The 17,133-nt window shown below is 38.1% G+C and overlaps 1 protein-coding gene across 1 annotated transcript; it reads right to left on the minus strand.

Annotated features, from left to right (window-relative positions):
• Positions 1–3,207: 3,207 nt before the first annotated feature.
• Positions 3,208–17,008, minus strand: LOC135471876 (uncharacterized). Its single transcript, XM_064751285.1, has 5 exons — positions 16,395–17,008; positions 11,533–13,549; positions 9,105–9,272; positions 8,777–8,885; positions 3,208–7,782 (listed from the first exon to the last, which is right to left on the minus strand). The coding sequence occupies exons 1-5, from the start codon at positions 17,005–17,007 to the stop codon at positions 6,418–6,420; spliced, it is 4,272 nt and encodes a 1,423-aa protein (XP_064607355.1). The 5' UTR covers position 17,008; the 3' UTR covers positions 3,208–6,417.
• Between the last annotated feature and the right edge of the window lie 125 nt (positions 17,009–17,133).

Consider the following 17,133-nt stretch of genomic DNA (forward strand, 5'->3'; position numbering starts at 1 on the left):
GAGGGAAACACCATTGGCGAGGACATACATGAGGAATATTGACTTATTCGAGAAAATATACCTTAGGGACACTCAGTTTAGGAAGAACATCAATGGGTCAGTAACTGACTTTGGTTAGAACATTACGCCAGAGACAATGAATTAGGCGGGAATAATGCGTCCGAGACAATGAATTTGGCCGGAACATTACGCCAGGCAATGAATTTGGCACGGACATAAGACAATGCCAGGGACTATGGAGTAGGCATCATCTCAGGGGCAATGACATGATGAGAACATTACGTCAGAAACAATGATTTTGTTCAGACCATTATGTCAGCTAGGGACAATATCTTTGGTGATAAGATTATGTCAGCTTGGACAATATCTTTTGTGAGAATAATGCGTGAAGGACGCAAACATTGCCAAGAACGATGGGTAAAAACACTGTGAGGAAAACATCTTTGTACTTTGACAATATCGTGTGAAAAGGTATGGGTCGGAGATGTAAGAGGGAAACAGCTTGCAAAGAACACCGCTTTCCTTAAACACTCAAAGACACGTGTTATGGAGAATAGCGCATAACAGGCTTCTGGCAAAATGATCTATGAGAAACACTGGTCTTGAGAGTACAGTGTGTACGAGACCCTGGCGTTGAGAGTACAATGAGTGAGACACACTGATTTTGAGAGTATAATGTGTAAGAAACACATTGTCTTTGAGAGTATAATGTGTAAGACACTGACTGAGAGTATAATGTGTAAGAGACACTGGCCTTGAGAGTACAATGTGTCAGAGACACAGGTCTTGAAAGTACCATGTGTAAGAGATACTGCCCTAGAGAGTACAGTGTGTAAGTGACACTGGCCTTGAGAGTACAATGTGAAAAAAACATACTGGCCTTCATTCTTTTTGAATGCAATTCAAAAAACACTGTTCTGAAATGTGTAGGAGACACTGGCCTTGAGAGTACAATGTGTATGAGACACAATGGCCTTGAGAGTACAATGTGTAAGAGACACTGGCCTTGAGAGTACAATGTGAATGAGAGACAATGGCCTTGAGAGTACAATGTGTAAGAGACACTGGCCTTGAGAGTACAATGTGAATGAGAGACAATGGCCTTGAGAGTACAATGTGTAAGAGACACTGGCCTTGAGAGTACAATGTATAACAGACACTGGCCTTGAGAGTACAATGTGTAAGAGAGACATACTGAGAGTACAATGTGCAAGAGACACTGGCCTTGAGAGTACAATGTGTAAGACAGACGTTAATCTTGAGAGTAGAATGAGTGAGACACATTGATTTTGAGAGTACAATGTGTAAGAAACACATAGGTTTTGAGAGTAGAATGTGTAAGAGAGACACTGGCCTTGAGAGTACAATGTGTAAGAGAGACATACTGAGAGTACAATGTGTACAAGGCACTGGCCTTGAGAGTATAACGTGTAAGGGAGACACTGGCCTTGAAAGTTCAATAAGAAAGAGAGACACTGATCTTGCGAGTACAATGAGTGAGACACATTGGTTTTGAGGGTATAATGTGTAAGAGACACTAGCATTGAGATTACAATGTGTAAGAGGGACACTGGCCTTAAGAATACAATGAGTGAGAGACACTACCGTTGAGAATGCAATGTGTAAGAGACACTGGCCTTGAGAGTACAATGTGTAAGAGAGACACTGGCCTTGAGAGTACAATGTGTAAGAGAGACACAGGCCTTAAGAGTACAATGAGTAAGAGACACTAGCATTGGGAGTAGAATGTGCAAGAAACACTGGCTTTGAGAGTCAATGTGTAAGAGACACTGGCCTTGAGAGTACAATGTGTAAGACAAACGTACTGAGAGTACAATGTGCAAGAGACACCGGCCTTAAGAGTGCAATGAGTAAGAGACACTAGCATTGGGAGTAGAATGTGTAAGAGACACTGGCTTTGAGAGTACAATGTGTAAGAGAGACACTGACTGAGAATACAATGAGTAAGAGACACTAGCATTGGGAGTACAATATGTAAGAGACACTGACTGAGAGTACAATGTGCAAGAGACACTGTTCTTGAGAGTACAATGTGTAAGAGACACTGACTGAGAGTACAATGTGTAAGAGACACTGTTCTTGAGAGTACAATGTGCATGAGACACTGGTCTTGAGAGTAAAATGTGTAAGAGACACTGGCCTTGAGAGCACAATGTGCAAAACATACTGGTCTTAATTTTTTTGGAACGCAATTCATTTTGGAAATTAATATGTTATGCAACGCTCTTAACATCATGATTCCTAAAAACTAAAAACTTCTTAAAGAGAAACTGAACATAAAGGAAAATATACATTACAAGGGTACCTGTTTCCCCACAAGGAAAAACTCCAAAAATAAAACTGTCAAAAATCTGTAAAATAAAGGAAAAATATAAAAACTAATGCTCCATGTCCAAGATTTGATTTTTTAAATGTCCACAATGAGGAGAAGAGATATACCAAATCTGAAAGTAACACAGACACACACACAAAGATGCAAATCAGGATGTGCCCATTGTATTTGCATGGGGGCATAAAAATAACTGTTGGGGTCGGGTGCGAGAGTTCTAGGTTTCATGTTGTCTGTTCCTTGGTACTTAAGGTTACTTTCTTTGCATTTTTTTCATTACAGAATTCACATTTCACACATTTTTTGAATTTCTAGAAAAAGTACCTTTCACATGAGTGACAAAACACAAAATTGATTTGATACCTGCTATGGAGTTATGCCACCAAGGATATATAACTATACTTAAATGTGGGGCTTTTTTGGAAGTCATGAAATGCGGCCATGTTTATCTTATAATCCTTAATGATTAATCCTTCAAGCAAGTGACAAATGCTATCACAAGAGTAGGTCATCAAAGGAAAAAACAAATCTGACAAACAACTGGAAACTATATGTAAAACACCTTCACTCCCTTTTTATAACTCTCCTGAATAAACTTTAATGCATTTAAATGTTTGAATTCTTGGATTGGGTGAACCAAGCAATTATTTTAAATAATTCTTATAAATAAGGTCAATAAATTACATGTACATTTTAAAATTGAATAAGGCCTCTTCTTTTAGAAATGAGCTTTCATTCTGTGGGAACAATTATCATACTCTTCTACTGATACATGTACGACCGCAGTTTATTATATTAAAATTTCAATTAAGTACCCATAATTAATAAACTCACTTCAAAGTCATTTTTAACTGTGATGAAATTTGATTATGTTTATTTCTGAAACGGCTGAATCGCTGAACTGAAGAAACGATATATCGTCGATATGGTAAATACAGCAGTGAGCAGGTAAGACAATAGTCACCTTACAGATGAGGCATTTGTGATGACTTTCGTAAGATCCCTTGTGCAAGGCAAAACAATAATATTTCTTTAAATTCTTAAAAGAACCTCTGCTTCTATTTTGTGTAATGTTAAGAGCTGTTTTGTTGTCAAGATAACTGACGTATGATGCCTCACCTGCAGGTAATATTCAATGAATCCAAGTTCTATTTACTGCAACTACTGCAGATTCACTTATGAAATCTGCCTATATATTGAATACACGCATTAGCACTTTTCAACGTCACAAAACAACACAGTTTAGTAGCCTAAATAATTGAACACAGTAATGAAATTAATCTGCTATCTACAATGATACTTGAAATGATCTGAGAAATATAAATTAACTGACTTTCATATAATTAAAACCACAGGGCATAATGTGAAGTTGTTAAAGAAACAAGCTACCATACAAGAAAAATACTGTACTGCAAAATTAACAACCAAAAGCTAAGCTGTGATGAGAGAAACAGATAAAAAGAGATCAGTCTGAAATGTCTGAACAGATTGCTAGTCACAGAACCTATACTAAAAATTCTAAAATAAACTATTTAGCACCTACTACACACACAATAACCCAAAAATGTGACAGCAACATAATCCTATAAACACAAGTAAGAATCCTTCCCCACAATAAAGGAGATGTGGACAAGCGCACCATTGTGATGAGGTTAAGACAACTTTGGGAGAACAAGGAAATCAGATATGGCAAATTTACATAACGGACAAATTATTCAAATTGATACACATATTAAAAAATGTCTGAAATTATATAGGAGTTGATAACCTACGTATTGGTGAAACAGGTTGTTGATGTAATTTAGCAGAAAAGACTTTTCAACTGTATACTTTCAAATCTTAGGGTCCAGGAGATAAATATGTTAGTTCAATATTTACAAAATTTGCCTGGAACTGATATATTGCATCAGTATATATATTATCTACAAGACTGGGAGATTGAAATATGATGTCAATTCTTATCCTGTGTTTTAGGAAAAACCCAATCTGTTGCCTTTAAGTAGATTATTAAAAATAAGCCTTCCAGTTTTTCAACTCGAATCGTGTAAAACAGAATGAAATAGTGTAGCTTCAAGAGAGGTTGATCATCTTGTATGGTAAAGTGATTACCGTATCTAAAACTGACATTCAGTACCATGATGTACACATACATAAATGCAAAGTGCTGTATACTCAACCCAAATGCATGATAAAACACAGCTCAAGACTTTAACCCGTAAATGCACTGGGTATTTAAAGTTGTAAAAATGGTCAGTTATGAAGTAAAAAATAAACTTACACTTACTTATCAACATTTATTTTGACAAAAGTTAAACGTACATTATCCCAAAAGCAGAAGAATCCAGTTTTGTTGTGGGGGTTCTTTCTTTTAAGGTATATTACTCCTTGAAGTTTACTGTTTACGTTAGTACTGGGCATGTATGTATTTAACAAGCACTTTGATAACAAAGAAAGAGACAGAGCATGAAACAGTCTGAAAATAAAAGTTCATATCAATTCATTCAACGATTTGCAAAGTTCACTACTGATGAAATTCTTAGATTGCCTATTTATAATTTACATCAGACGTTGGGCTTCACATTGGCATTTCCCGATGACACAATATATACATATACTGTACAATTTACAATGCAATGAACAGTGATATTCACAGAAATGATAAGAAATAAGAAGACTGATGGCTCGGATAAAGATCTTGGCCAGTGTGGAACCCCAGGAGCCCCTGAGGAAACTGTTGGAAAGCATGGTATATGTACATGTAGGACATGCAAACATATGCATTCATAAACTACAGGAAACTAATATGAAGCTTCCCAAACCTGCCATAGTACTACAGATGACCTGAGAAAACCATGCTTGAAACTATGTGAAGGATACAGAGAAACCAGTCATACAATGTACATGTACATATCAAAGGGCACCAATTAATGTAACACGTAACTAAAACAGAGCCCAAAAATCCATTTTAAAACTTTTGACAGGAAATGTAGTTACATACAATTACATGTTTGTTCAGACAATTCAAGGTAAATGTTTCCCACATCAAGTTACTTCCTTTCACAGCTGAGACATTTCAATTTGTGATAAAACAGTGCAGAGATACATGTGAACTTCAGACTGACTCTTATGGACTATTACAGTTTCCAAGCTTGAAGTTAATTCAGTTAACAATAAACTCACAAAGAGCCTGATACCATGCCTTAACACCAACCAGAACTTGAAAAAAAATGAAGAAATGTTGACAAGACCTGAGAAAATCAGCTCTGGTCAGTCTTGCACTTGCAGACAAAATTTTTCACGACAATTTGTGCAACATTTCCATTAGCACTGCAGATGCCTGTGGTGTGTCCATTCATAAGTGAAGCAGGAAAGCATTTCACTCTATAAATATACTTCAACATTCACTAAAGCAAATGAAAGCCGAATGTGAAGCGAAGATGATGAGGGCCTGAGAATACTCAGTTCCAAGAATGTTTTATACCAATAAACAAAAATAAGTGATACATACAGTGATATATGACTGTCTAACATCTTATATATCATTGCACCTTGATATAAAACATAAATACATGTACATGTTATTGTATTACAATGAAACAGTCCTTAATATATTCACATGTACTTTTTATTTTTTATGTATATTTACCATCAAGAACCTGTTCTACGCAACAGATGAAGTAATACTAAAAAATCAACAGACCAGTAACACTGCTAACCAAGCACCACTGCTACATGTAACACTAGTCCTAGCAGTGAATGCTAGACCCAAAACAATCCTGCTTGCAATGTTATGCAGAATGAATCACCACTATGGCTGAGACAATTGTTCATCGATATTTAAATAGACACATCTCAGGCTACAATCAATGGTAAGTCATAAAAAAAAAAATAAAATGGCAGTAACCCACACAGTTCAGGTAAAATGTTTATGAACTTCACTAGATTTGACCATCAATGGCACCAACAGTCCATGTTAACAAATATAAAATACCATGCATAATGGTGCACAAGTCAGTAGTAAATGTATACGAAGCACTAACCACACATATAGAAAATCGTGTCCAGTGCTACTGACCACAGCTCTGGTTATTGCCATCTGTATCTGCTGTTTGGTTGGTCGGTTGTAGGCCCATAGTCCTTTTTCCAAGCTCTAAATTGTCATTTGTTACTTCAGTAGACAGTGGAGTAATATCTCTAGAATCACTGACAAGGGAGTTAACTGTCAACTCAGGCTTCCCTAAATGTTCACTACAGCCATGGGTGACAACAGGCCTGACATGCCATGTTTCCACATCAGAATTTTTCTCAAAGGCACTTTCTAGCACTGTCAATTTTTGCTGTTCACACAATCTGTCAGAGGTTTGTTGTACTGTCTCGCTGGACACAAGCTCTCTGGAAGGCAATGAACATGCTGCATGCAGATTTGGCTCAGAGCCCTGCTCAACAGGGGCAATTTCTACATCTGACTTCATTTCTTCCTGTTTGCAGTCATTTGAGGATTTCTCTACACTGTAATTATTGTTATCCCTTTCATCTTTTTCACTCTGATTAACAGTTAATAGTTTCTGTGAATCTCCGCTGAGAACCATAAGTTTTGGGACACGATCTTCTGTATTTTCATGCAGTTCTCCTCGCTGCCCTTCATCAGGAATTGTTTTCTGTGTGACCTGCTGATCAATAGCATCACTCACTCGCTCCGGATAAATTGCTGGTTCTTGTTTAATCTCCACTGCTTCCTTAATCGGCGGATTATCCTTTAATGAGTTTGTGTCTGTTTTGTCCGGCTTTGATACAACTGGCTCTTTTTTCAATCCTTCTGTTTTCTTCTTTACATGCTCACTTTTCCTCTCCACCTTATGTCCCTCTTTGCGCAGCCGATCCTTTCTGTGTTCGTCTTTACGTTGTGAGCGATGCTCGTGTCGTGACTGATGACTATCTTTTGATACACCTTCCTTAGAACGGGTGCCATCAGACTTCCTGGACACATCCTTACTGCTGTGATGATCCACCTTCTTGAGGCGTTGATCGTTCTTTACAGTGGACACATCATCCTTTTTCACAGACTGTCCTTCTCGTCTTTCGGTTTTGATCTTAATTTTCACCTCACCTTCAGCACCTGTGTCAACAGGTTTGGGCACTTTGACCTGTGTGTCACAGTTGATTTCTGGATTGCTTTCCTGCTGTGAGCTGATGGTCATGCTTGATGAAATCCTGTCGTCCTCACTGTCAGATGTTAGCTCCTGCTGATCATGATAGTACTCCTTCAACCTTACATGCCAAGCTATACTACTCACAGCAGACACAGTCTTAAACTGATGCACAACATTTCTTGGAATAAAGTAGATATCATTATCTCGTAGGGTGATCTTTGCATATCGTATGCCTTCCCTCCTTAGCTGATTAAGTTTGGCATCTTCTACCCATGTTACACACTGCAAAGAAAATCAGACACTTATCACTCATAGTATCAAACAGAAGGCACTATGTCAATCATACACACAAAATCTGCTCATGTATACACAATATCTTTAAAATAGCTATACAGATTCTTGAAATATAACTTGTTTTCTACTGTCCCAGGAGTTGCCACAATACGAAAGTATCATATACTAGTATACTGTCCACATGCTAGTGAAGCATGGACTACATACACCAATGTACTATGCGTCTAAAGTAAAATGAGCTCAATAAACTTAAGGTACATTTTTTTTTTAAATACGTCCTTCATATGGCAGTTAGGATTAAGGAAGGGATTAAGATCAAGAGCCTTTAACACTACAGTGATCTTGGCTTTTCAGTAGTGGGCAATCAGGTTGAACACATGTCATTTCGTTAACTGACAATGCCCATTTTGCAAGTGGTTTAACCTCAATGTGAGAGCTTTGAGACTGGACATTACAACTTCACGGTGGCGCCCTTTGTGCCATGACACAGTGACTTTATGGCGCGCAATGGCTAGTCATAGTGTTCAGTCCCATGCAGATTTCCAACACAACATGGACGAGTACAATACAATTCCATAATGAACAAACACTTCACAATGACTCATTTGTTACATCGCTCAACCTGTCCATGGATTTTCAGGACCTGTACAAATAGCAACTGAAGATACACGTACAGATTCAGGAGATTCATTGGGTAATGCACTCTGTATCCAATGACTGAATATTCCTAAGTCGACTGATCTTCCTCTTTATTATTTTGTGGAATAAGAAATAATGAAATTTCTTCCTCCGTCAACATTTCCTCATCAGTGTTTACAAAAATTTGGAGAGCAAATGATAAACATCACAGTGCCCCCAAATGCTTTTGGCATATAAAGGACAGTCACATGGTACATTTGTGTATGACCCAATGAATTTCATTTGACAATATTTATAGATATTTAACAAAACTTAACTATTTCCATGTTAGTTGATAACTTACCTGGGATACAGGAGGTTCATGGAGATCTAATTGCAATTTTCGGGACACTTCAATGAAATCACTGGCATGGAAACAAAGCACGTCCTTCACTATTCGATCTTCAACAGGCCTGTAACATCAAGAAAGAAATTAACAACTTCATTACTTCATTTCACCCAAAGTTTAATTTTGTCCAGTGATTCTGACTGGTTAAGGGTTTTTTTTTTTCAGTGAAGTGTGATTAATTATCTAATCTTACTTTTTTTTTACAGTTACACAGCTACACACAGTATAACTTGTGATTATGGATAATATTAAAGCAGACATTATCATGACTGAGGTTACTTACTCCTCATCACAATGTATGGCTTTCAACACTCCAACAGCAGCTGTGGTCTGACGATCAAATCCCTGGCCCACGTGGTCAGCATGGCAGCGGGTGCGATCCTCCACCAGCACTTCTCGCGGCTCATGGGCACGAGGTAAATAATGCAGGTTCTTCAGCTCATTCACTCCACTACAACACAAATTGCATTTCATGTTGGGTGACTGGTACCAAGAAGTATTTCTTCATTCAAAGAGCCGCCAACATGATACAGACCACACTTACATGTACACTTTAATTTTAACATAGGATGACAAACTGAACACCCTTTCTTATAGTGAAGTCTCACTATATTGTATTTATTTTACGTTTTCAATCTGACTATATAACTCACAATGTATAAACCTAGGCCTAACAAGATGGCAATCACTTACTCTGCCTGTGGCAAATTTCACATTTCCAGGACTGAAATAAACCTATTACTAGAATTCAATCTTAAGCTAAAACAATATGCATTCTGTTAGTTTTGGTTTTTATCAGCACTTTTTTCATGTCACATTTGACATACATGCAACTCATTTTCATATTCATTGCAGTTGCATACAGGTACATGTAAATGTATACACAGAAGATATTGCACTGTGAAGGCTGAATATCATAAATATTTTTCGAGTGAGAAGGTGAAAATAATAATTATGATATTCAACCTTCACTATGCAATATTCTATCTATTACTTACATTTTGACAATATCATGATTTTGTGTATTTAAACAAGTTTAAGCAATGTTTTTAGCCGTAGGCCTTCACAGACATGTATATAGCGTGACATAATGTCTTGTATAATGTCATGTCTTGTTGTATGATGTTGTGTCTTGTTGCGTGACGTAAGAAATGTTGAAGTTGACTGAAGCTGTATGTGACATCATTGCGCTAAGATCAAATGGGAAGGTCCGAAAACAAAAAGTTTCTTTATGGCGTCATGACGGCAAGGTGTGTCACTGGCTAGGGTTAGATATCACTTTTATCAGTGAAGGAAATCCTGACATTTCACCTTTAAATAAATAATAAATGTATGTTTACAATAAAGAAACCAGAACATATTGGTACATAGAGTGACTGGTGGTAAAATTGTTACATTACATGCAAATTATTGTCATCTTTACTTAATGACAAGTTTGATATCTGACCTACTTAAAGGTACTTTGGATCTAATACTAAAATTTCACTACCTTTGGAAAAGAAACTAATATATCTCTCTCACCTTATTTAATTACACTCCTGTAACTTAACTTCATAAAATGTTTATATTTTAAATGCATTATAATATCATTTGACAGTCAACAATCTGAAAAAAAATGCTAAATTGTGAATGATATAATGCATGTACATGCAATGACAAATCTTTCTCTTTAATCAAAATAAGTGGTGTTTTTAATCATTGTATTCAAAATGACACAAATTCTAATCGCTAAGACCAGAGCCCAGTACCCTGATTATTATCAACTTACTTTTCATAACCCATTTACAGAAAAAAAGGAGAAATAAATTGATAAAGACTGTGACACAGATGTTGAATGTAATTTTGAAATATTTAACCTGTTAAGCATAAAATGTTAATGTAAGCAGAAATAACACTTGAAATACATGTATACATAGTACCACTTAACATACATCATAAATCCATGTAACCTCCATATATTAGGAGATTACATATCTTCCTGTACACTCACATGCAGAGTTACCTCCCCTACAAAAACTGAATTTTGAAAATAAATTCTCATGAAAAGTAATCAACCTCATCTCATAAAGAGGGATTTGATTACAGTTGTGAACTATTGGAAAAATTATAAACTTTTTTAGGAAACAATGTAATTAAATTACAAATATTATATGCATATTTAATAAGTATGAAGTTTCACACTGCCACTCAATTAAGTGTTTTTCATAACCACAAACCACTGGGACAGCTACATGTAACTCTGAATCAGTGCCTGCCCCAAAGACACGTACCTAAAATTTTAGTTTCAAGCCCTGACATGGTTGCCCCATATTATATGATGCAAGTCAAGTAAATCCACCGAAATCTTACGATTATCTATAGCTGTATGTCATCATAAATGGGACAATAGCCCTTTATGAATCTGCTTTTTCAGACAATTAGGTCCATGCAGGGGCATTCAGAAATTCTGTTACAATCTCCTTAAGGAAAATCCTTTTATTAAATATGTTCCAATAGAAAATCATCGAAAGTTTTCTTTGTTTTGCAAGAAAAGCAAATGCATAAAATGTTTCAATCATGTGAGATACTACAAGGTGAAAAAATTGAGCTTTTGCATTTTTGTAGGCGAGAAAAAATATTGAGTTTCTTTACTTTCTTTTTTAAATTGAATTTCTAACAGAAATTTGACTAGAAAATCCCCCATATTGATGTACTGTTTATACTTAACTTACCGTTTTCGTTTGTATGGTGACTTAGGCATATCAGCAGTAGGAACAACTTGTTCCCCTGGCCGACACCAGAGAATAGGTCCATCATTACTTTCCCGAGGTGAATTCATTTTAAGCCAGGACCGCGCACCCCACGGCATCACAGCTTTCAGGAACAAATCCTTCTCCAACATGGCAATAACATCAGGATAATAATCACCAATCTCCTCATGAACTGTTCCCACCAAGCTTATCTGAAGAAGTGGGCCGGAACGATAAGTGTTGCTCTGGTAGGTACGGTGAACCTGCTCTTGAAACTTGGAAAATGGCATTGTTTCGATGTCTGATTTCCCTAGTACACCACAGGTGACTGTGAGGTTAGGATAGGTATAGCTGAAATACTCCACAGGTTCGGGCATGTCATTCACAGCTCCATGGATGATGCCCATTACATGACTGGACGAACCCTCTACTGGCTCTCCATAGACCTCATCAAAGTAATCATCCACAAACTCTGTCAGCTCTGCCTCAGAGAGCTTTGACAGTTCATCTTTGTAGGAGTGAACCACACTGGCACCACCATTAGGGTAATATTCAACATGCATTAAGTGTTTGTACTTTGAAGTTTTACTCCTTGGCTGACAACCAGAGCTATTTAAGTTTTTCATCCTATAGTGTTGTTCACACACAGCACCAGCCACTTTTAGCTGGCCACCTTTGATGTCAGGCAACTCTTTGCGAGTTTGTGTGGATCGTGAAATCCTGTGCTTGCTGTGGTGCTCTGACTTGTGGGGACTTGCTTGTTCCTTCAGGGGAGATTTTGTGCTGCCTTTTAAAGATGCTTTCAAGTTTTCAAAAGGATGTAACTCTTTCTGGGACTCTGGAACCTGGACGCCTTTGGTGTCTGTCTTTCGTTTTACACTCACCTGTGTGCCACAGTTCACCAAGTGTTTGCTCTTCTTGCTGGACGATTTGCTGTGTGAGGAATGAGATTTCTGTGGGGACTCTGAGGACTGGTGAGAGGAAGTGTGACCTCCCTTTTTTGGCGTCCCAGCCTCTGTGCTGGCCGGGTTGTGTCTCTGAAGCTTGAGCTTAGTTGGTGATGGCTGCGAGTGAACCTCAAGCCTTACCAAACTCAGAGCGAGATCAGATTTTGCTGCCTTTGAGGATTTAGAGCCTGAGGGTGACAACTGCTCACATGATGACTTGGACACTGACTGTGATGATGTGCTGCTCAAAGAGTTGGAGTTGGAATCAGAGTGACCCATGGAGCTGCCCCCACCATGTCCATCTGAAAGCTCACCAAACTTGCTAGACTTTGATGAACTGCCAGAAGACTGTTTCTTGTCCTTGTGATGGTGGTGATGGTGACCATGATGATGATGCTTATGTTTGTGTTTATGTTTGTGCCTGTGAACTTTCTCCTCCACTGGTTTAGAACTAACCTCTTCCTGGTGCGAAGTGTTTGTCAAGATCCCAGTAACCTCGCTTGATTCCTGATTGGGACATTCAGCAATTGGCTCTGACACTGCCTCTCTACTGCATGAACCTGAGCCATCCGACATGGATTCCTTCGAGGTGCAATCATTGAAGTCCTCACTACCAGACCTCGCAGGAACTTTCTCAGCCCTTCCTGCTGAAGAAGAGTTAGTCTGTTTAAGATCCTTAGAGCTGTCTTTATCAGTAACTATGTGAAGGGTCTTTAGAATATTCTCATGAGATGGTTGGGATGGTTTAGCACTTCCATCAAGTGTTATTTTTATGTATGGAGCAGGTTTGGTGTCCTTTGATGTCAGCTTACTGGAATCTTTGGGTCTAACTTTGGAACTATGACCACCCGAAGACTTCTGCTGTTCTCCACTCTGTGGTGCTGAACTGGATTTAGTTGTTCCAGTGCTCCGTACTCTGTCATCATGCTCAAGCCTCCTGGATTTTGTAGGGGTGTCACCACATTTGTCTTTTATTTGATCTCTCTTCCTAGAGGACCTCTTCTCTGACTCTGTAGAGGAGTCACTACTGCCTTTAGACAATTTTGTCAAATCTGAAATATTGAAAATGTAAATATTAGACAAGTTTACCTATGCAATACAGGTCACATTCTAAAAAAAAAAAAAAAATAACAATTATGCCTCCACTACAGTTTGCATCATATGAATTATGTGACACAATTAGGTCAGATTCATAAAATTAAAAAGCTTAATTGGCATATTAATAAAACCTTTCACATAACATGATAAAAGTAAAAGAATTCTTATAGGGCCAAAATTAAAATATTGTTTGTTTGATGTTACAAGCTCTTTATAACAGAAGGAAATATAGGTAGGTGGTTTTTCTTATTATTTTTTTTTTGCAGAAGGGAAGAACAATACTCAAATCCTGTTCAAATGACTGATCACAATCAAACTTCCTCAACACTGATCAGAACACAATACTAAATTATCTCACCCAATATTTAGCAATTCTCAAAATAAATATTCTTAGATCTTTACAATAAAACGAACAGGTAAATATTTGTTAAACATTTTTATGAGTACTACGGCATAATTTAAGACAACAGCTTGTGCTAGCATTTTCAGGTCCTGTACAGAGGGGGCAAGCATGTGAAAATGTAACCAAAATCCTCTCCAGCTGATACTTTTGACGGAGTGAAGCACGACCTAGTAAAATAAAATCTATACTGAGAAATCTTTTCAATTTTCCTAAATTTTCTAATGTACATGCTTGTCTAAAAGAATGAAGAGTGTAAGTGCAAGAACCCAAGCAAGCATCAGTTCAGATCACCAGTTTTGACCTAATTTACAGTCCAAATCATTTATACATGAGGAAGACCAGAACCAAAATCATGGTGTGTAAGATGAAGATTGAAGGATGGAACATACCAGCTTTGTCTTTGTATGTGAACTTCAGTGTATCCATTAACAAATGCACCTACCCTTTGTAATGTTACTACCTTTGTTTCCGCTTCACAACAATGTATAAGTAAACAGATACAGTTTCTATCCACCAAAGTTTTCTCAGCATCTGGTGGTGGTGATCTCAATGACAGTTCAGGAAATAAAACCAATATATTCCCAGCTACATGCTCCCTAACATAGGGTTTTTGACAGGGAGAACAGGTATCCACACACCTGACTAACCTTTTTGTAAATTTTGGGACCTCCTGCAAAGTATCTTTCCATGTCAACAGAAGGGGCTCAGGTGAGAGCCTCTGATACATGTGATATAAGAGTAACACAATGATGGATGCCAAAATAAAAAGGGCTCTGTTGGGGAATCTTTTTGTTTACAACAAAAATTTTCTGTCTTGATCATGTTTTAGCAGATATTATGCTGTAATGTCTCACTCTATGACAGTAAATCACTGGTTTTTTTTTAATGTACAGGCACATTGAACCATATGGGCAAGGTGACATGTAAACAGATAGTGCATGGCTTCTTCGTGCCAGCTTAGAGACCCTCCGCACCCCTACTCCCTCCCCCATTCGGTTTGTTCCACATACTCCCGCCCCCATTTGGACCCCCTTAGAATTCTTCTTAAACACGGATCATCACTGACGTGACCGCTGCAAACTACTTAATTTCCAGGCTGGGGCCTTAAGGAAACTGTACTTTGACGTCTTTTTCACCCCCGCCCCCTCCCCAACACAAAGGGAATGTTGAAAAAATTGTTTGTACTGTTACACATGATAATCTGCACGTTAACAAAAAAAAAAACCCAAAGCTTTTCATGTATCCTTTAAGCCTACACACTAAGGAATACCATTCTTTTTTTTTGATTTATGAGGAATAGGTTGTGATTTACATGTTGATTTCCACTTGCCTTTTAATGTCATTTTTTTTCTCATGGTCACATGCTTTTACTGACTTTTCATTGGTTAAAAATGAATTGGGGGATTTCAATTTACATACAAAAAAAACATAGTGTTAGTAAGACGTTCTTCAATCTAGTTTCTGTCACAAGACACTGCAATCCAAGAATGTTCAGCACTCAACTGTTCGCAGTTCATACTTATTTCAGACAGTCATCGCCTGAGTGGTGAAAAAACAGATTGAGTGTTTTTAGACATGTTTAAGATAGATGAACATGGTAAAGGTTGAATGCACATGTGGTTGTGTCGCATGCTTTGTCACATGGTCTAGATCTGAAAAGGATCCCCTCTACATTTGTCCATCCTCAGTCAGGGGAGCATAAATAAAATGACGTAAAGTACTGACGTAGAAAATTACACCAGCAAACACTGCCATGACTGTGACCGACGACCTTAATTTTTACATCAACTTCACAAGCAATAGCCCTGGTCCCAATCTCAAAATGATACTCCATCATTACATTCTCAAATTATTAAGCACAAATAAGTTACTTCTGCATGTAAGATAACTGCCACAGGTGATGAAATGTAGCGAGATCTCACAGTTCACAGGACCTGGGGGCTAATTTTCACTCGATATCCTATGCTGTGACCTAGCGGCGGCATGCTTACTACATTAAACAACCGTTGCATTGAAATTCTCCATTGAGTCCCCATAGAAGGGTTGCATGACCTATTTCTGGCAGCCATATTGGAGTACTGCTGCTCCACCAGCCCATGTTAACAGGACTCCAATATGGCTGACTGGCTATTGCTCTGCCAGAGCGATGATGTCACATGCAACATCTCTCTTCGCAGTAACTTACACTAAAAATAATGGAGAAACTGAAAATGCCAAGTGGAAAGAGTTAGCTTGAAATGTTGCCATTTTATTGGCCATGAAAAGCAGCTGCAGCCTCAAATTTCAAACTTCACTGCACACAACTGGATGCTAATTTGACCATGGCAGTACTGTTGCAGCAAGTCTTGTGGCACACATCCTGAAATGCAAATGTGGTTAATAACAAATTAAATTACCTTTAGTTTTTGGAGTTCCATTAACTGATGGCTCCATTTTAGTCTTGGTTATCAGTTTTATTTTGAGTGGTTGTACTTTTGGAGATTTCGGTGATGGCGATGTTCCCACATCTGAGGATTCACTAGTGGATGAGAATCTTCTCTCCTTCCCTCCACCGACATAATCATCCAAATATCCTGAACTGGACAAACGACGGTAATCGTGGTGAATTCGCTTACGTTTTCCAATGTCCAATCCAGACCCAAACTCTGTTGGAGATTCTGACGGTTGAGGTATTGATTTAGGAGGAGTCCTGGTCGGCGTTGTTATAGGTACTGTTGGTGGTTCACCTGCTTTACTACTTGCAGCCAAGGTTGATGGTACAGCGTTGTTGATGTTACCAATGCCCTTCGCAACAACAACAACAGGCGACAATGTTTGTGACGTTTGCCAGCCCGGGAGATTGCGATAGCAATGTTCCTGCTTGTTATTTGTCACACATTCTGGCTCATTATCTGTTGTAGCATTCTTCTTCTCTTCTGCGTTCACTGTTTCCTTTATCGGGGAGACCTGCTTCTGTATAATTTCGAATATATTGTCACTGTTGTCATCCACAGACCCTTCCTCCGCCATTTTGTGTAACTTCCAAAATCCCCGGATGAAACAGGTGCTTCGCCTTAATTTTGTATCACGCGCTTTCATTGGAGGAGTTTGGCCCTTATTTAAGAAAATTACTGGAATTGTCCAACGGCGTACAAC

This window comes from Liolophura sinensis, chromosome 7 (genome assembly GCF_032854445.1).
Source record: "Liolophura sinensis isolate JHLJ2023 chromosome 7, CUHK_Ljap_v2, whole genome shotgun sequence".
NCBI lineage: Eukaryota > Metazoa > Mollusca > Polyplacophora > Chitonida > Chitonidae > Liolophura > Liolophura sinensis.